Source organism: Ascidiella aspersa, chromosome 2 (assembly GCF_963924565.1).
Source record: "Ascidiella aspersa chromosome 2, kaAscAspe10.2, whole genome shotgun sequence".
Lineage (NCBI taxonomy): Eukaryota > Metazoa > Chordata > Ascidiacea > Phlebobranchia > Ascidiidae > Ascidiella > Ascidiella aspersa.
Genome location: NC_139448.1, coordinates 39,716,748 through 39,744,344, shown reverse-complemented (window position 1 = coordinate 39,744,344; position 27,597 = coordinate 39,716,748). Strand labels below are relative to the sequence as shown.

At 36.7% G+C, this 27,597-nt stretch overlaps 1 protein-coding gene across 1 annotated transcript; it reads left to right on the top strand.

Annotated features, from left to right (window-relative positions):
• Window positions 1-7,105: 7,105 nt before the first annotated feature.
• LOC146166359 (ribonuclease inhibitor-like) lies at window positions 7,106-26,197 on the top strand (the record flags this gene model as incomplete). Its single annotated transcript, XM_083381020.1, has 5 exons — window positions 7,106-7,260; window positions 19,931-20,086; window positions 23,195-23,350; window positions 25,899-26,060; window positions 26,144-26,197. Coding segments are annotated over 5 exons (683 nt in total), but the record flags the coding sequence as incomplete, so codon positions are not given.
• Window positions 26,198-27,597: the final 1,400 nt, after the last annotated feature.

Genomic DNA, 27,597 nt, shown 5'->3' with positions numbered 1-27,597 from the left:
CCGTGGCCGAAAACCCTGGGTTAGTTACAAAAATATTTGAATTATTTAATGCAGTAGTTATAAACTTCACAGCATTAAGATTTTAAAGTTGTTACCCTTGGGCTACACGGCAGTGGATACATATTATTGGTGAATTTGACTCATTAGTTAATTATTATTATTTACTTAGGACGGTCTATTTATTTAGTGAAATGGTTTACCACAGCTAATACTTTGTGGGTGAATCGGTCGACACAAAACACATTTACAATTAAGGGCACTAAAGTGGTGGAGGTAAAGTAGCAAACATAATAACATGCCACACATTTTTCGTCATGTTTGTTTGGCTAAGGTACAGTTTAAATTATTACCTGCATGCTGAAGGTGCAGTAGCTAAAGTCAGAAATATAACATTAAAAAAATAAAACAAAACAAAATTTTAAGAAATTTCGTTGGAAAGGTAAAGTAGCAAAACGTTTCAATGTTTGATTTAAAGTGACATAAGTGTAGGTACAGTTTAAAATCATTACCCACGTATCAAAGGTGCAGTAGCAAAACACGACTATATACAATCTTTGATAAAAATTAACAATATAATCATGCCAAATTATAAATTTATTATTTTTGGAAAATTTTCCAATTTGCTTGTTCGGCAACTGTAGCAAAAAATGGATTTATTGTTTGAATGAATTAACAAATATTTTTATGGAATAAGCTATTAACTCGGCTAATAAAGTTGTTTGAAATAATAAGGTTTAATAACTAATGGGTGTATGTGCACCTAAGATAACCTACAAAAAACACATTTTATTTTTACTTTTGGCTAAATTTTAAATGGAACAGTTCTATTAAATTTCACGAACTTGCTTGTTTGGCTACTGTACCTCTGACTGCTTATCGAGAATCAACTTTAAAAACAACCTACTTTGCAATCTTTGCTCTTGATGGCGTCGGTGAGTGGACTGATGTCTGTGATGCCACATTTGTCCAACCACAACACCTCCACATTGTGAACAATCTCCGACAAACTTTTCACTCCGGCGTTTTGGATTTGGTTGCGGCTGAGGTTAAGCTCCTTCAACTAATTCATAGAAACATAACATCGTGAGTTTAAATATTTCCATTCAATGTTTCGTTGAAATAAATTATTTTGTACAAAGAGCGAAACAAAATCTCAAGTAATTTTGGACGAAAATATACAAGTGGCAAAAACACCGCAAAAAGTTTTATTGTTTGTTTTAAGGTGACGTCAGACAAGGTACAGTTTAAATTATTACCCGCATATGTATTAGATATTTGAATCAATTACCAAATATTTTTAATAATGCAGTAGTATAAACTTAAGCTATTTCCCCGACTAAAACGTAGTTCAAATTAATGTTTAATCACTAATGGGTGAGGGTGTTATATGTTCGCAAGCAAGCCAAAAAAATACTTTTACTTTTATTTCAAAAAACATTCTCTTAAGTTTATACCGAAACAAATTTCAAGTAATTTTGGCCGAAATTTTAAGGTAAAGTAGCAAAACATAGCAATGTTTGATTTACTGCAGAGGTGTGCATGTTAAAGAAAACACAAATGTTGGTGCGCGGCACGTTTTATTGCGGTATCGATATTTTAAGCAGAATGTAAACCGCGGTCACGTTTGAACTCGTAATAATGACTCTTTGTCCCGTTTTAAAAACATCGCCATTACTGCAGTGGTAAATAATTGAAGTTTATTTTTTAACTTAAACGTTGTTAATTAAAAAAAATGTTTAACCCAGTCGTTGACGCCAAGTTTATTGGACTTGTGATGTACCCAGTGATAAAAATTTTACTTTTTTGTATTTATTGAATTGTTTGTATTCGAAAATTACAAGCAATTACTGCAGTTGTTCGGTAACAATAAGTTAAATAGCAAATGTCCCATAATATTATTTGTAAGCAGTGTTTTTTAAGATGTTTTGAGGGACCGAAACGTCCCACTGAACAATGCGGTATTTAAAATATCGCATACTTGTGCTACAGCCGAGAATTAGCAATTAGTCTACGTAAGAATGTTGTTGCGATCTCTTAAGTTCATAACGGTCAGCCAAGCCAAAGCTTAAAAACTAACAGTCTGTGAATATTTTATATCGCAATTATGTTTAGATACGAAACGAAACCATTGCGCACGCCCTTGGTGTCATTATTTGCTGTTCATTCAGTAACTATAGTGTTGTTAGGCGGAATGTGGTGTTTTGTTTGTGGCGCGAAGCAATCTGCGGTCAAACTAGGGTTCCTCTTTTTCCGGATTTTTTCACTCACGGGAAACGGGATTGAAAAATAAAACTTCCTGGGATTCCCGACGAAAAATTATACCTAAAATTACGTCATTATGACGTTTAAAATTATTTTATATTAGCTCTAAACATTTAATTAAGTTCATTTATGTTTTGTAGTATTGCTTCTGCAATCTTACAAGGCCTTTTCGTATTAAAGTAAGCACCCTTATTTGTTTTTATTTAAAAACAGCGCATGCAGGGCGCATTTTATTGAGTAGAATAAATTTAATTATTTTTTTTCCGTTGGTAAGCGCAAATAAAGGCAATGACGTTAACATGGTTTGTACTATTTTTCGCGCTCCTGCACTTCTGGACGTAGGCCTATAAATTTATGCAAAAAAACTAAAAGTACCGCATTTGCGGGTTAGCGTTTGGGTGAGAGTGGGTCAAGGGTTATTATATTTACTACTAATAATATCACCTGACCACCCTCATTTAAACGTTAACGCGCATCAAAGCGACAAAAAATGAGCGGAAGAATGGAAAGGAAAACATTTGTAGATAAGTAGAAATATTAATACATATTAAAACATGATTTGTTGAAGGTTTTGAGCAAGTTTGTTAAAGAAAGTAAATTTATTATTTATAAATCCGAGTTTAAATGCTAAACGCTAACGCGCACGTAAACAATGTGCGTTATGGTATGCGTTATTTGTAGACCGTTGTTTTGCATAACTTTCTACGTGCAGAAGTGAAGGAGCGCCCTATTTTTTTCGTTATATTTGTCAAAAACGACAATTTTTTTAAAGTTTTGCTATGTTGCCGAAAAAAAAAATTTCCCGGGATTCGGGATTGTTAATTCGCGGGAAATCCCGGGAATTTCCCGTCGAAACATTCCCGGAGAGGAACCCTATGTGAAACGTCCTTCCAAGCACAGAAAAAACAGAATGCGAAAAAAGAGAGCGCGAGGATTTAGAGAAATGGAAAACAGGCCGTGGCTACTAAATTGCCGAAATGGTATGCAGTGCAAGTGGTGCATAGAGCATTTTGACAAAATAAAACATTGATCGACTTCCAAAAAATTATCGAATGGTGCAAATCTTTCAAGTGAGTCGATTGCTTATCACGAGCAAAGTGAAGTCCATGCATTAGCTCGTTCGTGTTATGAAGGGCAAAAATCACCGGCGACAGCTCCTGCTCTAATAGCATTCAATCAGCTTAATGAGCAATACAGCAAAATAATGGGCGATTTATTGAGAAACGATCACGCTATTGCTAAGCACAGAAGACCGATCTGCCATTACTGTTGGTTGTGTGAACTAGGACAGCTTTACGAAAGTGTTCTTGTCCTGTTAATGGGGCTATACTATCTTTACCATAACAGCCCGTAACAGCGTCTAAACCTTAGACGGGCTTTTGAGGGCCTCAACCAATGTGCCTTAATGCCCACGACAGTTTGTTGCACAAGAGTGGTGGGTCATACTCTGCTATCAATCAAGAATGTGATAAGAGGGTACAGCGCAATCCGCGCTCAACTTGGAGATCTTACAGCAAAGGAAAGGGTAAAGGAAATTATTTTTCGGTAAATTTGATTGGTGATGTAAAACATAGAGCGGTAGGCTATTTACGGCCGATGAAGAGATCTGATGTTATGTCTTTATAGCATTTACTTGCCGATGTGCTAACCCCGATTCATTCGTTATCGCTGTGTCTACAGTCTGACCAGGTAACCCTGGCTGATGTGAGGGAAAAGTTTGACATAACATTAGATGTTCTAAGCATTCTTGAAAAAAAGGTAGTTTTCTACAACAAACGTTTACTTTTCAGTTTACATCGATAATTCCCAAGACTGTGTTTTTTAAGTTAGTAAATTCATATTTTAGAAATGGTGCTTTTCTAAACAAATATTACGAAGAAGTTAATTTCGAGGAAACATTTAATGGGGAAGAAATGCGTGACATGCCGATTACTGAACAGGTCAGCATTAATTTTTGATTGAAAAAGTAATTTATGCGCTAGAAAAAAGATTTTCTGTTGGAACTGACAGCTTCGTATCAGCCACAGCGACTGCAAGCTTCCCAAGATGGCCTTCATTTGACAAAGAAGAAATTAGAAGTAACTGGTTATAGAAATAACTACAGTTTTAAGTTTGATTATTTCTCATATTTTGCAGTATTTGGAGATAAAGAAGTGCAAATGATCTGTACACAGTATTCCACATTGCTCGTAAGCGCTGGAATAGATAGTGTTAGCGTAGCAGAAAAATGGTAGCTGCTAAAGATGCATTTATGCAGACGGTATCAGCGTCAATCTAAAATTATAATGCGAACGTGGGTGTGCAGAGCGTTTTTTGACGCCCTGGATTTCTTGCAGGGTGTCAAAACGCCCTGAAATTCGACCAGGTTTCATGTGCAATTAGTGTGCAACTCCATCTCTGTAAACACTATATTACAGCTAGCGCAATGTACACCGCTAGTAGCACAATCGTGGTTCACTAACAGTATGCGCGACTTTCCTGAATGACATGGGGAGAAGTACCATCTGCGAAAGTGTTTGTTCGCACGTATTAATAAACTGAAGCGCTGAAAGTACGAAATACCAGGTCGCGCTAACGTAGGTCAAGCTTAAGCTGATGCGAAATTTGTGTTTGGTGAAAAATATTCTGTCATAAAAGATGCGTCAAGCCAATTACCGAGGCTAAAATATACAAGTGTTAACCTATTTCCTAAATTTTAAACGCCGAATAACACACAATGCTTCGTCTAGAGCAGGGTTTCCCAACCTGTGGTACGTGAAGGTTGTTCAGGTGGTACGCGAGTAGTTTTTCGTTTTTAAAAACCTGGATTCACAACTTTTATATTTTGTTTATTTGTTGTTTTACAAAAAAAATCCTGAAGCCTATTCATTGTTACGTAACTATCCCCGTTGTTTTGTACCATTATACGATCTTCCAAATACAGGTCATGTCAATAAGTAGCACAGTTGCTTTAAAAAGCCATACAACGCTGTGGGACAGTGGGTCCTAGGGGGCGCCAAGCAATTCTTAGGTAGGCGCAAGGTCTACCTTCCAGTATTTAACTTTTTATACTGATTTATTCAGTTCCATGTTGCGATAGGTATTAAATATGCTTGTATGCCGCCCTATGCATAACATCAAAATTACACGTTTAGAAAAGAAACTGAGAAAAAATCGAGTTGCGAACTTCGAGGCTGCTTATGTTTAATATAGTTTCTCGAATTTTGGGAAAATATTTGCTACTTATTACCGCCTATTGGGCTGTGTTTAGTCAGAACAGTATGATATAGTTGAAGAAGATCCACCTTCTCCACAAACTGTGTTTTGTCAATTTTAACAACAAAACTACGTAAACATTTAGCGTTTCGCGCGAACTACGAATTACTTCTTTTTGCGCAACACTAATTGGGGGGAACTCAGACATTTTTGCGCCAATTTTGAATGTTATTTGCAGTAAATAGCCTTCGCATTGTGTGTCATAACACTTTTTAAAACACGATTACTGCAATATGTCTGTCAAAATCAGCTCGATGTAAACCAATATATCGAGCACGAGCAACTTTTGTGTGTCTTCCAAATTAAAGTTTAGCCAATACAAACCAAATGAACGCAATTTATTTCGCTCTTCGCGCCACGAAGAGTAACTTTTACAGAAAAAACACGGGACAATTACCAAAGGGGCGCAGCAGAAAAATAGGTAAGAACCACTGTTCTAAAAAAAGTGGTACGCGTGGCAGTACAGAGTGCCCCAAGTGGTACGAGATCGTAAAAAGGTTGGGAACCCCTGGTCTAGAGTCATAATTCCTAGTGTTCAATATGCTGAGACGTTTGGTCACTCAAATCGATAAATAGACGTAATATTCCGAACAAAGCTTTTCAACGCCAAACTTATATAAAAATTAAAAAAAACACTGCTTGTGTGGTCGACCGTAAACACGGAATGCCTTTTTTCTTTCACCTTTCGTTCAGGTTGGCTGATTAGCAAAAATGTATTCCACAATTGGCCACCCTAAGTTAAGCCTTTTTTCTTTTCTCGCTAAAAACGTCGAGTTAGGGTACTGTTTAACACTGTTCGCTGTCTGCGATAGTATTCGATGTTGGTGTAACAACGGAATTTTTGTAACTAACGCAATTCCCTTGAAAAGGTAGTCTAACTGTGTTTGTTTAAAGTCGCCTTTTTTATGTAATGATAGTTGCCGCAAAATTATTATTATATCCAAAGACCACGTGCTTGGTGGGCAATTGACACAACTTATTTTCTCTAAACCGCAGCTTGTATTTAGCTAACTTGACACACTGCTCGGCGCAGATGTGGCATATTTTAACCCGGAAAAACGATATTATTTCGTTTTGCTTGTAATTTAGCGTGGTCCCTTACATGAAACTAAACTTGGGAAACTGCACTGCTGATAGTCGAATTATGATTCTTCCAAAATCAATCCCACATACTTACCGTCTTGGTCTAGTTTCTCGCCTGAAGTAAACGATTGCACACTGAGCTGTTTCGACGCACGTGTTCGCTTTACGTCTTAAAGGTTCGCTTTTGCTGGACGTTTATTGGCTGTGTCTGGTTGTATGAGTCGTTCTCTTTACTATTTTATACCGTCATTCCCGTCACTATTTTATGACGTCATTAGTGATTAAGCAGACAAAAATTAGGGGAATTCCCTAAGTTGAAATTTCGGGATTCCCCTTTTCAAAGACTGTTTCAAAAGACGCCCTGGGATTTCGAAAGTTCGGCGCCTATGGTCTTGCTAATGGAAACCAAAATCAAACGCAAAACGCCGTTTTTCGTTTCTCGTTTGATCGACCGTGAACGCAGGATATTTTTTCTCTTTCGCCTTTCGTTATACTTATATTAAAGACCACAACAAGAAAACCCAATGTACAGATGTATTGGTTGCAAGAGTAGAAAGTTTGTCGGAGATTGTTCACAATGTGGAGGTGTTGTGGTTGGACAAATGTGGCATCACAGACATCAGTCCACTCACCGACGCCATCAAGAGCAAAGATTGCAAAGTAGGTTGTTTTTAAAGTTGATTCTTGATAAGCAGTCAGAGGTACAGTAGCCAAACAAGCAAGTTCGTGAAATTTAATAGAACTGTTCCATTTAAAATTTAGCCAAAAGTAAAAATAAAATGTGTTTTTTGTAGGTTATCTTAGGTGCACATACACCCATTAGTTATTAAACCTTATTATTTCAAACAACTTCATTAGCCGAGTTAATAGCTTATTCCATAAAAATATTTGTTAATTCATTCAAACAATAAATCCATTTTTTGCTACAGTTGCCGAACAAGCAAATTGGAAAATTTTCCAAAAATAATAAATTTATAATTTGGCATGATTATATTGTTAATTTTTATCAAAGATTGTATATAGTCGTGTTTTGCTACTGCACCTTTGATACGTGGGTAATGATTTTAAACTGTACCTACACTTATGTCACTTTAAATCAAACATTGAAACGTTTTGCTACTTTACCTTTCCAACGAAATTTCTTAAAATTTTGTTTTGTTTTATTTTTTTAATGTTATATTTCTGACTTTAGCTACTGCACCTTCAGCATGCAGGTAATAATTTAAACTGTACCTTAGCCAAACAAACATGACGAAAAATGTGTGGCATGTTATTATGTTTGCTACTTTACCTCCACCACTTTAGTGCCCTTAATTGTAAATGTGTTTTGTGTCGACCGATTCACCCACAAAGTATTAGCTGTGGTAAACCATTTCACTAAATAAATAGACCGTCCTAAGTAAATAATAATAATTAACTAATGAGTCAAATTCACCAATAATATGTATCCACTGCCGTGTAGCCCAAGGGTAACAACTTTAAAATCTTAATGCTGTGAAGTTTATAACTACTGCATTAAATAATTCAAATATTTTTGTAACTAACCCAGGGTTTTCGGCCACGGAGCGGTAATTGGGGGGCCACGGGCATAGGCGTAGCCAGGGGGTGACAGGGGCCAAGAAAAAAGACCTAAAACCCTCCCCCCGAAAAAGATAAATATGGTACTCCTAATAATTAATTTGTTGGTAGCATTTATGAACAGTTCCACAACAATCACAGGCACGCCACACCTTCAATTGTCATGCACTGTTACGTCACAGACGATATAGTTATTACGTTTGCTTGCGCTAAAACTCAGTCAGTTGCTGCTCAAAACGGTTTGAGCTTTCATATTTATTTGTCTTCGATACGGCAGTTGATACACTAGACTGGAAAAAGCGAAGTTGTAACGAGCCTCGCTGGCGGGAAGCGACTAATGGACTTTTAATCGTAGTGTCATTACGGATTCGTAGTAAATAGTTATTTGTTTATGTTTTATATACAGTCGATTTATCGCTGTGAGGTAACAGTTCTAGTGTCAACTTATTACCTACTCAGCGTGTCTTGTTTTTTTCTGCATCGATAGGCGGTGCACCAAACCAAATACTCTCACTAGTTCAAAATATTTGACCACACAAAACATTTTAGGCTGGCTACGGGCACAACTCTCTAGCTAGGTATTGCAAAACCAAAATGTAGCTAGGTATTGCAAAACCAAAATTGCCAGTTATTATGACTGTAAAACTTTCTTATCACGTTTTGTAACTCATTTTTCAGACACGTTTTTTGACCCGTCAGTATAGGGATGTTTAAAGTAGAATATCGGTTAATTTTTGTTTGTTTATCGCAGAAAGTTACGCCTTATCCTACGAACGTGGGTGGCAAGTTTAGATAAAGGCAGACTTGGACAACTAGATAATTCTAGTTTTCTAATTTATTGAATTAGAGCAAAATGCGGCTAATTCTAATTCTAATCTAATTTATGAATTGCCTGTGTGCTCTAATTCTAGTTCTAATCTAATTCGGATTTTTCATAAACTGCTACTTTGTCCAACGGCATTCTTAGTCACTCAGTTGAAACACAGAATTTCAATTAAAACTCTTTGGTTGGAACGAGTTGTATGTAATTTTTACAGGCTATAAAGCATAAAAAGGCATCAAAATTAGCACACACTTATTTACCATTCACGTTCTTATAAGAATAAATTGTGATTAAATTAAATTGGTTGTAAAAACTAAATGTGATTCTAGTTCAAATTCTAGTTGAAATTTGATTTTTTAGGAATTCGGTAATTCTAATTCTAATCTAATTTAAAAAAACTCAAAACAATCTAATTTTAAAAAGCTAAAATAAATCTAGTTGTCCAAGTCTGGATAAAGGTCTGTCGCTGTGGCGAAACATTAACTGTGCTGCTTTATATGTAGCCATGTAGTGCGGCGTCAGCGTTTTTTCGGGCGGCCAATTACTTGCCGATAATATTAATTGTCGGTCAAATGCCGTTGGTCGAGACCTAACGTGCAATGCCAGGTGCAGAGATTTCAAATTCCCTTGCAAAAGAAACAGTCCATAGCAAAACGTACGACTTAAGTTCAATTTTAGGCCAATATTCAGCTAGGTTATGCATGTAAAAAAAGTAAAAAATCCATAAATCACTCGCTTGGCTGAGTACAAAATAGAGCCAAATATAAAAAATACCTTGGCAGGAACCAGCTTTGTAATGACTAATTAGTTAACTAAAACTAAAATAACTGATTTATTAAATTTTTGAGCAACTAAGTGTCTTTATTTGTTGGTTAATGGGTATATTTGTTATTAACCTGGAGAAGTAAAAACCAGTAAATACAATGCTAGTTATTTTTAAGCAGGGAGGCACGAGGGTTGAGAGCCTTTCAAAGGGGGCCACGAAGCATAAAAGGTTGAGAACCACTGAACTAACCCATCAAAGTTATTTCGTTCCTATTAGTACAAGTTTGAGTTGTTAATTCATATGGGAAATTAGAATAAAAAATTTGTTCAATCACAGAAAATTCTTGAAGAGGAATAAAGTTATTTATAATACCCAAATTTGCTACTTCACCCACCATCGCGCCAATAAAATAACATGTGAGCACCGCCCAGTGAGTAAGAGCGGAAACACACAATAAGACTTATAAAGTAACAATATTTAAAGCCGGATTCTCTATAATACTATAGTATTAAGACCAACAACAATAAAACAACACTTTGTGCCCCCTATTCACGTTTAACAAATATAAACATAAAATATGTTCCCTAACGTCACAAGAGAGGTCTATGATGTGATAATGAAAACTACCAGTTAAAGTTTAACTGCTAAATAACGGAAATATTAAGTATTTGTGGCCCTACGACAGCAAGTATACCTTTGTTAGGATCAGAATAGATCGCCACAATATGTTTCCCATCGTTTTACAGCATTCGAATTTTCCTTGCAATAACGCCATTAATAGTGTGATTTAACATAAATTGCTATTATAGAGTTCATGAATCACCGCGGCGCAACATGCGAAAGTATGCATAGCGCTTTGGTGCTCATTAAATTTAAGGGCGAGCGGCTATCAATCAGCACTCGCCCGCCTGCCGAAATACCACTCGCCAAATTTGTTGGCAAGCCGTCTGCAAATTTCGGTCCTAGCGCGGTCATTTCTTGGGTTATCGCTAACCTGTCTTGTGGTTTCTATGCGTAAACATTAGTTTTCATAAAAGTCTGGTCGTTTATTTCCAAGCATGGATAAACAAATTAATGAACCATGAAGCAGTTCACGCTTAAAACAATGTAAACATTTGGAATACAATACACGGGTTTTTTAGTAATTTTAATACAAATGTCAAGGCCATAATATTCGATAAAATCGACATTTCGTAATTTACAGACGTTTCAGCAATAACTCATGCCATCATCAGTGTAAAAATCAAGTGAAGATAAAAGCGATAAAACATCGATGTAAAGAGTGTAACAATTCCTTAAATATATTTTTTTTACAATCTTTAGTGAAAAAATAACACTGACAATATTTACAAGCTGATATGACAGCTACACGAGCTAATGAGAGCGCTTTTCATTTCAACATTTGTCAATTGTAGCTTGGTCACAATCACTGTCCTTGTCGTATTCTTCCGAGCCAGGGGCGTATCCAGAAATCCAAAACGGGGGGGGTCCCGAATTTTCAACTTCGGGAATACCTCGTTTTTTCGTCTGACGTTAATGACGTCATAAAATAGTGACAGATATGACGTCATAAATCATCGATTGTAATGACGTCATAAACAATAAAAAAATCATCAGAAACAGCCAATTAACGTCAAGCAAAAGCAAACTTTTAGACGCAAAATACACACGTGCGTCGCCGACAATCCTGCCAGGCGCCAGTGTTACGACTTTAACTAGTAATTCTAGAAAATTACCTAGGCCTTCTGTAAAGTCGCTAGTGAGTCCTTATTTTCGGGCATTAGATAACCTACCATAGAGAACTTATATTAAAGACCACAACAAGAAAACCCAATGTACAGATGTATTGGTTGCAAGAGTAGAATATTACCACACCACAAACAATAATGACACTTAGACACACACAATTACTTACAAAAAACCGACAGACAGAGCATAATGACACTTAAAGTTTTACTCGCTAATTTCACAAGGCTACACCCAGACGTCTACTGCGCTGTAGGCGGTCAGCCGCTCGTAATATACGCTTAAACAAAACTCCTTCTCACGGGAACCGACGCGCTCCCGGAAACCCCAGGCCCGCCTTACAGGGCGGCCGTTTCGTGGAAAGATAACATTGGGCGGACCTTTTCGTGAGAAGTTAAACCGCGGCGGAAAACAAGCGATAAATGATCGTGAGATTTGCAGAAATGTTTAGAGACAGGAAAAAACATGTCTAGAGTCCAATTAACGGCGAACACCAGAGCGCACAAAAATATTACGTCATTATACATGTACCGAAATGCGAAAACCTAATTCCTAGCCCTACATTTAAGAACAAAAGCGCTAAATTAATAACGAATGTTATAATTTACAGTCGACGTAATTAGCAACCAGTGATAATTTTGTAGTGCTAATTAAGCACGAAACACCAGCTGCGAGACCGCTTAGTGTGCAATCGTTAACTTCAGGAGAAATATATGTGATCGATTTTGGTAAATCGATTTACGGGACTACGCTAAATTAAAAGCACGTCTTTCGCCACCTGCAATACTAAACGAAGATCGCTTTTCCCCGGTGTTATTTGATTAGCGCGACGTCTGCAAAAACGCCACTTCAATAGTTAATCTAGTTCAGTGTTTTCAACCTTTTAAACTAGGTGTAGACCTGGCGAGCGAAGCGATCGCGATTTTTTTGGAGGGAAAACGGCATTTTTAAAAATTTCTTGCAAGTTTTTATTACATTGTCGAAAATAAAAATAAAAGAAATGTTAAAAAATATGTGTCCAATATTTTTGAATACGTTTTCCGTTTGTCCGCGACGCACTTGGCAGCCTTCCACGGCGCAAGGATAGAGAAGCGCTAATCTATATCAATAGACAACATCAAAACGTAAAAAGCAAATTCGCGCGAAGCGCTAAAATTTTTCGCACTTACGTAGTTAAAATAGTCAAAAAGTATTTAAAATGGACTCGTGTATAGTTTGTTAAAGAGGCAGCGGGCCCGATGAATTACAAAGAACGCTTGATTGACGTTATTAATTGTCGAACACACACTTGTTGATTAGCCAACCCGAACGAATAACAAAAGGCGAAAGAGAAAAAATATTCTGCGTTCACGGTCGACCAAACAAGAAACGAAAAACGGCGTTTTGCGTTTGATTTGGGTTTCCATTAGCAAGACAATAGGCGCCGAACTTTCGAAATCCCAGGGCGTCTTTTGAAACAGTCTTTGAAAAGGTGAATCCCGAAATTTCAACTTTCCCCTAATTTTTGTCTGCTTAATCACTAATGACGTCATAAAATAGTGACGGGAATGAGGTTATAAAATAGTAAAGAGAACGACTCATACAACCAGACACAGCCAATAAACGTCCAGCCAAGCGAACCTTTAAGACGTAAAGCGAACACGTGCGTCGAAACAGCTCAGTGTGCAATCGTTTACTTCAGGCGAGAAACTAGACCAAGACGGTAAGTATGTGTGATTGATTTTGGAAGAATCATAATTCGACTATCAGCAGTGCAGTTTCCCAAGTTTAGTTTCATGTAAGGGACCACGCTAAATTACAAGCACGTCTTTCGCATCCTGCAAAACGAATATCGTTTTTCCGGGTTGAAATATGCCACATCTGCGCCGAGCAGTGTGTCAAGTTAGCTAAATACAAGCTGCGGTTTAGAGAAATAAGTTGTGTCAATTGCACACCAAGCACGTGGTCTTTGGATATGAAAATAATTTTGCGGCAACTATCATTACTAGGGCCCGCAAAAGTCAATAAAGTTAAAAATTTTTAAGGACCTCGTCTGTCCACGAATCAAAGAATAAAGTTGTTTTCAGCACCTAGGGGACTGTTTCTAAGAAGTTTATAGGTTAAAATAAAGTTAAAATTTGCAATAAAAGTAAAATTTTTTAATAAAGTCAAAATTTGTCAAATTATGGCTTTTGACAAAGTTTTTGTGTTTCTTGAGAGTAGTTTATGTAAATATCGTCGTGGAAGCATTGTAAATCAGGAACTGCGACACAATTAAACCATATTAACCCGTAAAAGCAGGCAAAATGTCAAAATGACCACTTGGATCTGCAGTAACTTTTATCGCAAATTGTCCATTTTTTTTCATTGGTTGTTACAAAACACTTCCTCTTCATAAACGTGGTCTTTTCGAAGATCAACAGTTTGAATTTTTAGGAATAGCCTGACATTTTGCAATTTCGTTAGGTTAAAATAAAGTTAAAATTTGATAAAAATAAAGTTAAAAATTTTTTTTTTTAGGTTAAAATAAAAATGGCCCTAATCATTACATAAAAAAGGCGACTTTAAACAAACACAGTTAGACTACCTTTTCAAGGGAATTGCGTTGGTTACAAAAATTCCGTTGTTACACCAACATCGAATACTATCGCAGACAGCGAACAGTGTTAAACATTACCCTAACTCGACGTTTTTAGCGAGAAAAGAAGAAAGGCTTAACTTAGGGTGGTCAATTGTGGAATACATTTTTGCTAATCAGCCAACCTGAACGAAAGGTGAAAGAAAAAAAGCATTCCGTGTTTACGGTCGACCACACAAGCAGTGTTTTTTTAATTTTTATATAAGTTTGGCGTTGAAAAGCTTTGTTCGGAATATTACGTCTATTTATCGATTTGAGTGACCAAACGTCTCAGCATATTGAACACTAGGAATTATGACTCTAGACCAGGGGTTCCCAACCTTTTTACGATCTCGTACCACTTGGGGCACTCTGTACTGCCACGCGTACCACTTTTTTTAGAACAGTGGTTCTTAACTATTTTTCTGCTGCGCCCCTTTGGTAATTGTCCCGTGTTTTTTCTGTAAAAGTTAACTCTTCGTGTCGCGAAGAGCGAAATAAATTGCGTTCATTTGGTTTGTATTGGCTAGACTTTAATTTGGGAGACACACAAAAGTTGCTCGTGCTCGATATATTGGTTTACATCGAGCTGATTTTGACAGACATACTGCGGTAATCGTGTTTTAAAAAGTGTTATGACACACAATGCGAAGGCTATTTACTGCAAATAACATTCAAAATTGGCGCAAAAATGTCTGAATTCCCCCCAATTAGTGTTGCGCAAAAAGAAGTAATTCGTAGTTCGCGCGAAACGCTAAATGTTTACGTAGTTTTGTTGTTAAAATTGACAAAACACAGTTTGTGGAGAAGGTGGATCTTCTTCAACTATATCATACTGTTCTGACTAAACACCGCCCAATAGGCTGACTAAACACAGTTCTGACTAAACACAGCCAAATAGGCTGACTAAACACAGTTCTGACTAAACACAGCCAAATAGGCTGACTAAACACAGTTCTGACTAAACACAGCCAATAGGCGGTAATAAGTAGCAAATATTCTCCCAAAATTCGAGAAACTATATTAAACATAAGCAGCCTCGAAATTCGCAACTCGATTTTTTCTCAGTTTCTTTTCTAAAACAGCGTTGTACGGCTTTTTAAAGCAACTGTGCTACTTATTGACATGACCTGTAATTCGAAGATCGTATAATGGTACAAAACAACGGGGATAGTGACGTAACAATGAATAGGCTTCAGGATTTTTTTTGTAAAACAACAAATAAACAAAATATAAAAGTTGTGAATCCAGGTTTTTAAAAACGAAAAACTACTCGCGTACCACCTGAACAACCTTCACGTACCACAGGTTGGGAACCCCTGCTCTAGACGAAGCATTGTGTGTTATTCGGCGTTTAAAATTTAGGAAATAGGTTAGCACTTGTATATTTTAGCCTCGGTAATTGGCTTGACGCATCTTTTATGACAGAAGATTTTTCACTAAACACAAATTTCTTATCAGCTTAAGCTTGACCTACGTTAGCGCGACCTGGTATTTCGTACTTTCAGCGCTTCAGTTTATTAGGTGCGAACGAACACTTTCGCAGATGGTACTTCTCCCCATGTAATTCAGGAAAGTCGCGCATACTGTTAGTGAACCACGATTGTGCTACTAGCGGTGTACATTGCGCTAGCTGTAATATAGTGTTTACAGAAATGGAGTTGCACACTAATTGCACATGAAACCTGGTCGAATTTCAGGGCGTTTTGACACCCTGCAAGAAATCCAGGGCGTCAAAAAACGCTCTGCACACCCACGTTCGGCGCCTATGAGCAAGACGTGTGACCCAATTACACTGAAAAAAAACACGCAGCTTCGGACAGTGAGGTAAACCCTGACAAAAACGAACAAAAAACGTTAATGTCACTTCCGAAAAGGGGGGGGGGGGTCCGAACCCCCACTGGTGCTACTAGACTTTACTTACTGTGACAAAACAATATAGATATTGTAAACCAGACAGACTCCTTATGGCGTCACAGTTAAAGCAGCATTTTGTCTTCACGTATACTTTAATTTAAGTCTTATAGTTTTCCTCCCAAAAATTTTAAATTCCCCCCAAAGTGAGCCAAGTGGCTCCTTTTGAGAACCACTGGGCTAGACGGTTCCTCAAACAAGTTTTCGTCAATTTCATGTTGCTGAATCCACGCTCGTTTTCGAAAGAACTAGCCGGCAAACAAAGCAGTAAATCAATAAGAACAAAAATGTTGCTGTAATCGTTACCAAAGGAACGACCAACCTCATCCCAAGATAGTTTCGCGACCGATTCCTTGAATCTAAATAAAATACTGCAATTACTAAAATATATTATAATTTTGAATTGACGCTGATACCGTCTGCATAAATGCATCTTTAGCAGCTGCCATTTTCCTGCCACGCTAACACTATATATTCCAGCGCTTACGAGCAATGTGGAATAGTGTGTACAGATCATTTGCACTTCTTTATCTCCAAATACTGCAACATATGAGAAATAATCAAAACTAAAACTGTAGTTATTCCATAACCAGTTCCTTCTAATTTCTTCTTTGTCAAACGAAGGCCATCTTGGGAAGCTTGCAATCGCTGTGGCTGATACGAAGCTGTCAGTTCCAACAAAAAATCTTTTTTGTAGCGCATAAATTACTTTTTCAACTAAGGACTTTTGAGATTTGCAGACTTGTTCAGTAATCGGCATGTCACGCATTTCTTCCCCATTAAATGTTTTCTCGAAATTAACTTCTTCGTAATATTTGTTTAGATTAACACCATTTCTAGAATATGAATTTACTAACTTAAAAAATGCAGTCTTGGGAATTATCGATGTAAACTGAAGTATACGTTTGTTGTAGAAAACTACCTTTCTTCAAGAATGCGAAGAACATCTAATGTTATATCAAACTTTCCCCTCACATCAGCCAGGGTTACCTGGTCAGACTGTAGACACAGCGATAACCAATGAATCGGGGTTAGCACATCGGCAAGTAAATGCTATAAAGACATAACATCAGATCTCTTCATCGGCCGTAAATAACCTACCGCTCTGTTTTTTACATCACCCGTCAAATTTACCGAAGAATAATTTCCTTTACCCTTTCCTTTGCTGTAAGATCTCCAAGTTGAGCGCGGATTGCGCTGTACCCTCGTATAACATTCTTGATTGATAGCAGAGTATGACCCACCCATCTTGTGCCACACACTCTCGTGGGCATTAAGGCACATTGGTTGAGGCCCTCAAAAGCCCGTCTAAGGTGTTACGGGCTGTTATGGTAAAGATAGTATAGCCCCATTAACAGAACACTTTCGTATAGCTTGTTCTGTTTTATAGCGTCTTTGAGGGAAAGCTGCAAACGATGTGCAAAGCAGTGGACAACTACAACGCTAGGCTGCAAACCCTTTAATAAGGCTGAAAGCCTCTTCTTTCCTACCATTACATTAGCTCCATCACCGCCAAAGCCAACTAACCTTGACGTAATCTCTTCCTTGCTCATACCCACTTCTAAAAGGGGTTTTAAAATACTATCATAAATACCTACAGCATTTGGACTCTCTGGGCTTCCGAACGCGACAAACTTAGTTTGCACCAAGCCCCTAACGCTATAGCGGACATGGACGGATGTCTGTTCCGTTATGCTGCTGTCCTAGTTCACACAACCAACAGTAATGGCAGATCGGTCTTCTGTGCTTAGCAATAGCGTGAGCGTTTCTCCATAACTTGCCCATTCTTTTGCTGTATTGCTCATTAAGCTGATTGAATGCTATTAGAGCAGGAGCTGTCGCTGGTGATTTTTGCCCTTCATAACACGAACGAGCTAATGCATGGACTTCACTTTGCTCGTGACAAGCAATCGACTCACTTAAAAGATTTGCACTCATCAATAAATATTTTTGAAGTCGATCAATGTTTTATTTTGTCAAAATGCTCTATGGCCTGACTGTTTTCCATTTTTCTAAAAATCCTCGCGCTCTCTTTTTTTCGTATTCTGGTGTTTTTTGCTTGAGACATTTGACCGCAGGTTGCTTAGCGCCACAAACAAAACACCGCATTTTGCCTAACAACACTATAGTTACTGACTGAACAGCAAATAATGACAAAACAATTGTAAATTTACAACTAAACCATTTACAAAGTTAACCATATGCACCAGAGGTTCTGTGCTGCGTGACGCCCATAGTGGGTCGTTTCTATTTTCCAAGGGCGTCCGCAATGGTTTCGTTTCGTATCTAAACTTCATTGGACCGTTGCGCTCACTGAAAACATCTTAAAAAACGCTGCTTAAAAATATTATTATAAGACATTTGCAATTGAACTTATTGTTACCAAAAACTGCAGAATTATTGTAATTTTCGAATACAAACAATTCAATAAACACAAAAAAGTAAAATTCTTATAGTTGGGTACATCGCAAGTCCAATAAACTTTTTCAAAGGCGTCAACGACTGGGTTAAACATTTTTTTTTAATTAACAACGTTTAGGTTAAAAAATAAACCTCACAACTATTTACCACTGCAGCAATGGCGATGTTTTTAAAACGGGACAAAGAGTCATTATTACGAGCTTCGAACGTGACTTCGATTAACCTTATTATTTGTGTAGTGTTGAATGTATTTGCACCTTAGTGTTAAAGGAAATAACTGGCGCTAAGTAATATTTCGCTTAGTAGTGGTGTTTAACACAAGTTGTCCTACACCAACTAATTACATTTCTCGCCGAAGCCACAGTCGGGCGAGTGGGTGTCAATCAGCACTGGTGGGGGATGGCCTGGTTGCCCTGTGATGCAACAATGGGCCAAAACAAAAACTCTTAACCACCCGTAATATAATACAGTACAATGAATGTTCGGTTATTAAGCGGCCCAACAACTACATGATATGACCGAAATATTAAAAAATAACTCGTGGCCACTAAAAATTGCAAAAAGTTCCACATCGGGCCACAGTTTGCCGACCACTGTCTTAAAGGTACAAGCCCAATCCTGGACCTGTGTGACGTTATAATAAACATTGACAAAAAATATTGTGTGACAATACTAGCGCTGAAATAAAAACCAGAGGCAGCGATTTCACATTTCTTTTGTGTGCTTATGCAAACCATAAATCGTAACAAAAATACGCCCCTATACATAAATTTAAAGATTGTCGCGACCCAAAGTGAACGCCTTTGCATTTGCAACTGATTAACGTTAATCGCGCGAAGCTAAAAAAAGGTTTCAAAATGGCAAGAGGTTTATTAGAGACTTGACACATTAGGACTATATTTAAAAACATGTGTACTGTTAGGTCAGTTTCACAAACCAACTTTTATTGAGTTGACAAAATTTGTATCAACGTACGGCCGCCAACACTTGTGTTTTCTTTAACATGCACACCTCTGCAGTCAAACATTGCTATGTTTTGCTACTTTACCTTAAATTTTCGGTCAAAATTACTTGAAATTTGTTTCGGTATAAACTTAAGAGAATTTTTTTTTTTTTTCGAAATAAAAGTAAAAATATTTTTTTGGCTTGCTTGCGAACATATACACCCTCACCCATTAGTGATTAAACATTACTTTAAACTACGTTTTAGTCGGGGAAATAGCTTAAGTTTATAACTACTGCATTATTAAAAACATTTGGTAATTGATTCAAATATCTAATAAATATGCGGGTAATAATTTAAACTGTACCTTCCCTGACATCACCTTAAGTCAAACAATAAAACTTTTTGCGATATTTTGCTACTTGTATATTTTCGTCCAAAATTACTTGAGATTTTGTTTCGCTTTTTGTACAAAATAATTTATTTCAACGAAACATTGAATGGAAATATTTAAACTCACGATGTTATGTTTCTATGAATTAGTTGAAGGAGCTTAACCTCAGCCGCAACCAAATCCAAAACGCCGGAGTGAAAAGTTTGTCGGAGATTGTTCACAAGTTGGAGAAGTTGGGGTTGAGGGATTGCGGCATCACAGACATCAGTCCACTCACCGACGCCATCAAGAACAAAGATTGCAAAGTAGGTTGTTTTTAAAGTTGATTCTCGATAAGCAGTCAGAGGTACAGTAGCCAAACAGACAAGTTCGTGAAATTTAATAGAACTGTTCCATTTAAAATTTAGCAAAAAGTAAAAATAAAATGTGTTTTTTTAGGTTATCTTAGGTGCACATACACCTATTAGTTATTAAACATTAAACAACTTTATTAGCCGAGTTTGGACAGTGAATTGAAGTACCTCATAAAATTTCAGGACAAATAATAGGAACAGCCCTTGACAGAAAGTAACAACAGTTTGTAACAAATAGAGAGGAACAATAAATTGACGTGAATCAACTTTTGTTGGTGTAGTTTGGACTTTGCACGGATATTTTGCAGTCCAGAGTAAATACACATTGATATTCATTCTACGTCTAACTATTATTTGAAAAAGTAAATTAAAAACAAAGTTCACAAAAACATGTAGGCCGACTTGCCAAATTAAAATTAAAAAGGCCGCGAAATAAGCTAAATGTTTTGCAGTAAATATGTTTAATATGCCTATTTCTTGGAAACTTGCGGTCTAAATATTTAATTCGGTAAAATTCACTCTTTGATTATATGCGGGAGAATCCTTACAAACAGTAGAGCGTAAACAACCTGTACTTAAACACCGACCCTCAATTAAAACCAAGCCTTCAAGCACCTACTAATTTATTTTCACACTTTAAAAATGTTACAAACATTTAAAAAAAGGACATTGTCGATTGTAGCTTGGTCACAATCACTGTCCTTGTCGTATTCATCCGAGCTGCAATCAGCGTCAACGACGACAGATCTTGATGGCGATTCTTTTTGTGCTACTTTTCTGCGGCGTTTAGCTCTATTTAGCCACACGTTAATGGCTGGTTGTGGGTCGAATTGTGTAAGATTAGCGGAGCACATTTGCACCACCGTCAAGTCGTTCATCGTATCAGTGGCTAGACGGTTCCTCCAAGTTTTTTTCATATTCCTCCCTTAAAGACTCAAACACCGTTAATTCCTCCCCGACAAAAATCAAAAAAGGAATATTCACAATACTTCAGTTATGCACGAAATTCTCCGCGTTTTGCAAATGTCAAGCAATCAATATACAGTGGGAAATAAAAGAAGTGTTTGCTTAAACAGTGTGAAACAGACACCTGGTGCTACTAGACTTTACTTACTGTGACGAAACAATATTGATATTGTAAACCAGACAGACTCCTTATGGCGTCACAGTTAAAGCAGCATTTAGTCTTCACGTATACTTTAATTTAAGTCTTATAGTTTTCCTCCCAAAAATTTTCAATTCCCCCAAAGTGAGCCAAGTGGCTCCTTTTGAGAACCACTGGGCTAGACGGTTCCTCAAACAAGTTTTCGTCAATTTCATGTTGCTGAATCCACGCTCGTTTTCGGAAGAACTAGCCGGCAAACAAAGCAGTGAATCAATAAGAGCAAAAATGTTGCTGTAATCGTCACCAAATGAACTACCAACCTCATCCCAAGATAGTTTCGCGACCGATTCCTTGAATCTAAATAAAATACTGCAATTACTAAAATAGATTATAATTTTAGATTGACGCTGATACCGTCTGCATAAATGCATCTTTAGCAGCTGCCATTTTCCTGCCACGCTAACACTATCTATTCCAGCGCTTACGAATGTGGAATAGTGTGTACAGATCATTTGCACTTCTTTATCTCCAAATACTGCAAAATATGAAAAATTATCAAACTTAAAACTGTAGTTATTCCATAACCAGTTACTTCGAATTTCTACTTTGTCAAATGAAGGCCATCTTGGGAAGCTTGCAATCGCTGTGGCTGATACGAAGCTGTCAGTTCCTACAGAAAATCTTTTTAGTAGCGCATAAATTACTTTTTCCACACAAAATTTTTGCTGACTTGTTCAGTTATATGGCTGAACCGCAAATAATGACAAAATAATTGTAAATTTACAACTAAACCATTTACAAAGTTAACCATATGCACCAGAGGTTCTGTGTTGCGTGACGCCCATAGTGGGTCGTTTCTATTTTCCAAGGGCGTCCGCAATGGTTTCGTTTCGTATCTAAACATAATTGCGATATAAAATATTTACAGACAGTTATTTTTTAAGCTTTGGCTTGGTTGACCGACATGAGCTTAAGAGATCGCAACAACATTCTTGCGTAGACTAATTGCTAATTCTCGGCTGTAGCACAAGTATGCGATATTTTTAAATACCGCATTGTTCAGTGGGACGTTTCGGTCCCTCAAAACATCTTAAAAAACACTGCTTACAAATAATATTATGGAACATTTGCAATTGAACTTATTGTTACCGAACAACTGCAGTAATTGCTTATAATTTTCGAATACAAACAATTAAATAAATACAAAAAAGATATTTTTTTTATGGCTGGGTACATCACAAGTCCAATAAACTTGGCGTCAACGACTGGGTTAAACATTTTTTTTAATTAACAACGTTTAAGTTAAAAAATAAACCTCAACTATTTACCACTGCAGCAATGGCGATGTTTTTAAAACGGGACAAAGAGTCATTATTACGAGTTCAAACGTGACCGCGGTTTACATTCTGCTTAAAATATCGATACCGCAATAAAACGTGCCGCGCACCAACATTTGTGTTTTCTTTAACATGCACACCTCTGCAGTAAATCAAACATTGCTATGTTTTGCTACTTTACCTTAAATTTTCGGCCAAAATGACTTGAAATTTGTTTCGTTATAAACTTAAGAGAATTTTTTTTTTTTTCGAAATAAAAGTAAAATATTTTTTTGGCTTGCTTGCGAACATATACACCCTCACCCATTAGTGATTAAACATTACTTTAAACTACTTTTTAGTCGGGTAAACAGCTTAAGTTTATAACTACTGCATTATTAAAAACAATAGGTAATTGATTCAAATATCTAATACATATGCGGGTAATAATTTAAACTGTACCTTCCCTGACGTCACCTTAAGTCAAACAATAAGACTTTTTGCGGTGTTTTTGCCACTTGTATATTTTCGTCCAAAATTATTTGAGATTTTGTTTCGCTTTTTGTTCAAAATAATTTATTTCAACGAAACATTGAAAAGAAATATTTAAACTCATGACGTTATGTTTCTATGAATTAGTTGAAGGAGCTTAACCTCGGCGGCAACCAAATCCAAAACGCCGGAGTGAAAAGTTTGTCGGAGATTGTTCACAAGTTGGAGGGGTTGAAGTTGGAGAAATGTGGCATCACAGACATCAGTCCACTCACCGACGCCATCAAGAACAAAGATTGCAAAGTAGGTTGTTTGAAAGTTGATTCTCGATAAGCAGTCAGAGGTACAGTAGCCAAACAAACAAGTTCGTTAAATTTAATAGAAATGTTCCATTTACAATTTAGCAAAAAGTAAAAATAAAATGTGTTTTTTTGTTTTCGGCTAGCTTGAGTACACATACACTCATTAGTCATTAAACATTATTTAAAAAAAACTTTATTAGCCGAGTAAATAGCTCATTCAATAAAAATATTTGTTAATTTATTCAAGCAATAAATCCATTTTTTGCTACAGTTGCCGAACAAGCAAATTTGGAAAATTTAACAAAAATAATAAATTTATAATTTGGCATGATTATATTGTTAATTTTTATCAAAGATAATAAATATTTGTGTTTTGCTACTGCGCCTTTAATATACATGGTTAGTGATTTTAAACTGTACCTACACTTATGTCACATTAAATCAAACATTGAAACGTTTTGCTACTTTACCTTTCCAATGAAATTTCTTAAAATTTTGTTTTGTTTTATTTTTTTAATGTTATATTTCTGACTTTAGCTACTGCACCTTCAGCATGCAGGTAATAATTTAAACTGTACCTTAGCCAAACAAACGTGACGAAAAATGTGTGACATGTTGTTATGTTGGCTACTTTACCTCCACCGCTTTAGTACCCTTAATTGTAAATGTGTTTTGTGTCGACCGATTCACCCACAAAGTGTCAGCTGTGGTAAACCATCGCACCAGTAAATAGACCGTCCTAAATAAATAATAATAATTAACCAATGGGTCAAATCACCAATAATATGTACCCACTGCCGTGAGCCCAAGGGTAACAACTTTAATATCTTAATTCTGCGAAGTTTATAAATACTGCATTAACTAATTAAAATATTTTTGTAACTAACCCAGGGTTTTCGGTCACGGAGCGGTAATTGGGGGGCCACGGGCATAGGCGTAGCCAGGGGGTGACAGGGGCCAAGACAAAAGACCTAAAACCCTTCCCCCGAAAAAGATAAATATTGTACTCCTAATAATTAATTTGTTGGTAGCATTTATGAACAGTTCCACAACAATCACATGCACGCCACACCTTCAATTGTCATAGACTGTTACGTCCAGACGATATAGTTATTATGTTTGCTGTACTTTTAGTAATGTAGCTTTAATATTTTTAGTTATTTTGTTTCTGCTATCTGAATGGTTTTGAGTATTGCGCTAAAACTCAGTCAGTTGTTGCTCGAAACGGTTTGAGCTTTCATATTTATTTGTCTTCGATACGGCAGTTGATACACTGGACTGGAAAAAGCGATCAAATTGTAACGAGCCTCGGCTGGCGGGAAGCGAATAATGGAATTTTAATCGTAGTGCCATTACGGATTTGTAGTAAATAGTTATATGTTTATGTTTTATATACAGTCGATTTATCGCTGTGAGGTACCAGCTTCAGCCTCAACTTTTACCTACTCAGCGTGTCTTGTTTTTTTCTGCATCGATAGGCGGTGCACCAAACCAAATACTCTCACTAGTTCAAAATATTTCACCACACAAACATTTTAGGCTGGCTACGGGCACAACTCTCTTGCTAGGTATTGCAAAACCAAAATGTCACCACTTTTATCAATTGCCAGTTGTTATGACTGTAAAACTTTCTTGTAACGTTTTGTAACTCATTTTTCAGACACGTTTTTTGCCCCGGCAGTATAGGGATGTTTAAAGTAGAATATTGGTTAGTTTTTATTTAACATTAACTGTGCTGCTTTATATGTAGCCATGTTGTGTGGCGTCAGCGTTTTTTCGGGCGGCCAATTACTTGATGAGTTCATAAATCAAAGTGGACTTAAACCTGCTGTTTTCAGTTCAACAAATGTCAAACTGAAATGAATTATAAATGCATTTAACAAAAAAGTATTTTTCTTTAATTTAAGTTTGTTCTTTTGAAAAATTTGTTTCTTTTTTTTTTTTTATAAATTACACACTATGATTTCAATTAGGCCTTCGTTGACCTCAAGAAAAATAGGAACTTCGCAGTTGCTGAAGTTTTATGTCTCAATATAAAAAGTATTTGCTTAAATGCTTAGGTGGGGAACACAGTAAGAAAATCTTGCTGTTGTCAAATTGTGATCTTTCGAGGCCATTTAAGTTTGCAACAAACACAAACATTATAATTTGCCAAAGCCTCCAAACTGATAAAACAAATATCATACAACAGTGGTTATTTTTACGTGGCCACACAAAACCTGTTTTTGTCTGTAACATATTATAACCACTCGGTATGTCACTTCACATTCATCATATTTAAACTATCTACTTGGTTGTTTGAACATTTATTTTGTTTTGAATCATATTCCACTTCTCTTTCCCCGATGTATTAACATTCACTGCCATATCTAAAAAATTGAAAAAATTATCAGTTAGTTGCCCTTTATTTTCTGTGATTGATGAAATCCGACATTAAGGTGCTGAACATCCGACATTAAGGTGCTGAACACCTGGAGCTATTTGGTGCCTTGACGCCATTTGTGGCTCACTTTCAAAATCTAACCTCGCTCATCAATTTGTTGTTTCAGATCAAGGTGCTGTATCTGAGTGATAACCGCATCGGGGACGAAGGAGCTCTTGAGCTTTCTCGCGTCCTCCCAAACATCGAGAAGTTGGGGGTCGGTGGTTGTGGCTTCACTGAGGAAGGCGAGGAGGTGATCAGATCGAAACTGAGAGAACTTGGACTTGGCGTAAGTAACAACAATAAATAAAGCACAAGAACAAATGTTTAATCTCGCGCTACGGGTGACAATTTGACGTGGTGTATTTGCAGCCTTACAACTGCGAAGGTTATGCCCTCACAACAAGTTTGTCAAAATCAGCTTGATGAAAACCAATATATCGAGCATGAGCAATTTTTTTATATTAGGAATCAACTTTTGTATTTTATGTTCTCTCACACAAAATAACAAATTGCTTTTAGTATGATAATTATTCAATATCTAAAAGGGGCGCAAAGGCAAATGACAATTACCATTGGGAGGGCGCAGTACAAAAAAGGTTAAGAACCACTGGGTTAAACAGTTAACCGAGGTTTTTTTGTACTTTTAATAACAACGGTTTATGTTAATTCCCATCACAACTTTTCACGACTAACCTACACACGAACTTCAAAGGTGAAACTTTGTTGTGTTGATATTCCCACAAACATTCAAATATTTATTGGCCTAATAAATCTTGACACACAATTGGTCTAGTGACGCAATTTATAAAGTCACCCAATGTATAGTTGCAGCGAAAAAACATAGAAAAGCCTAAATTACAATAAAATAAGCTAGATTTTGCGGAATAAACTTAGAATACATATTTATTATCAGGCTGGCGGAATCTTGCCAGCCTTCTGGTGACAAGCATTTTTGGCCTAAAGTCTTCGGTCCCTTAAACTTAAATGATGTGTTCGTCAAAGAAATGTATCAACCTTGCCATGTTTAGGCGATGAACAAGATTATTAAGAACTAAATGAATTAGGAAAAATTTGCGCCGCAAGCGCAAAATGTTTTGTGACACGAAGAAATACATATTGGGTATGCTGGTACAGCCCGGGGGACTGGGGGTGCACAAGGCTGCTTTTCTTACTCTAACACTGCTACATAGATACGATGTTTTGGGGCGAACTTATGTGCACACATGCAGCTTTTTTAAGATTTATTGAGAAAGATTTGAAAAGCGAGAAAATAAATCTTAAAATTGGGATAATTTTTTTTCTTTTAAACTGGGAGAAATTTTTAATAAAATAACGGTGTGTTATATAATCCAAATTAGTAGAAATTGTTTGCCGAAATTAGAGTCACATAGTGAAGTGCAACATGCCATAGTATGCATAATATACCTTTTGGCTGAACAGATACAGTTGAGAGAGTCGCGCGAATCGCGATAATTTTTTGCGTTCACGTTATTAAAACAGCCCAAAATATAGTTTAAGCCTTAGATGGAACAACATGGCATATAGTACATTCTCGTTTTGCCCATGCGATATCATACCTGTCTATTTAACAGTAATCGCGACTTTCATGATTACTGTTTCAACTCAAGAAGTATTTGCCAAATCAAGTATAACTGCAAATACACAACAGTTCTATCGAAATTTATTACTTTTTGAACTAATAAACATTTGCCCAACACTGGCTTTTCCCTGCTAAACAATGTGATTCGTACTTTTTTTCAGAATGCCACAAAAAATTATTTCCTGCCAATTTTAGTGCATAATGTTCCTACATATTAACATTT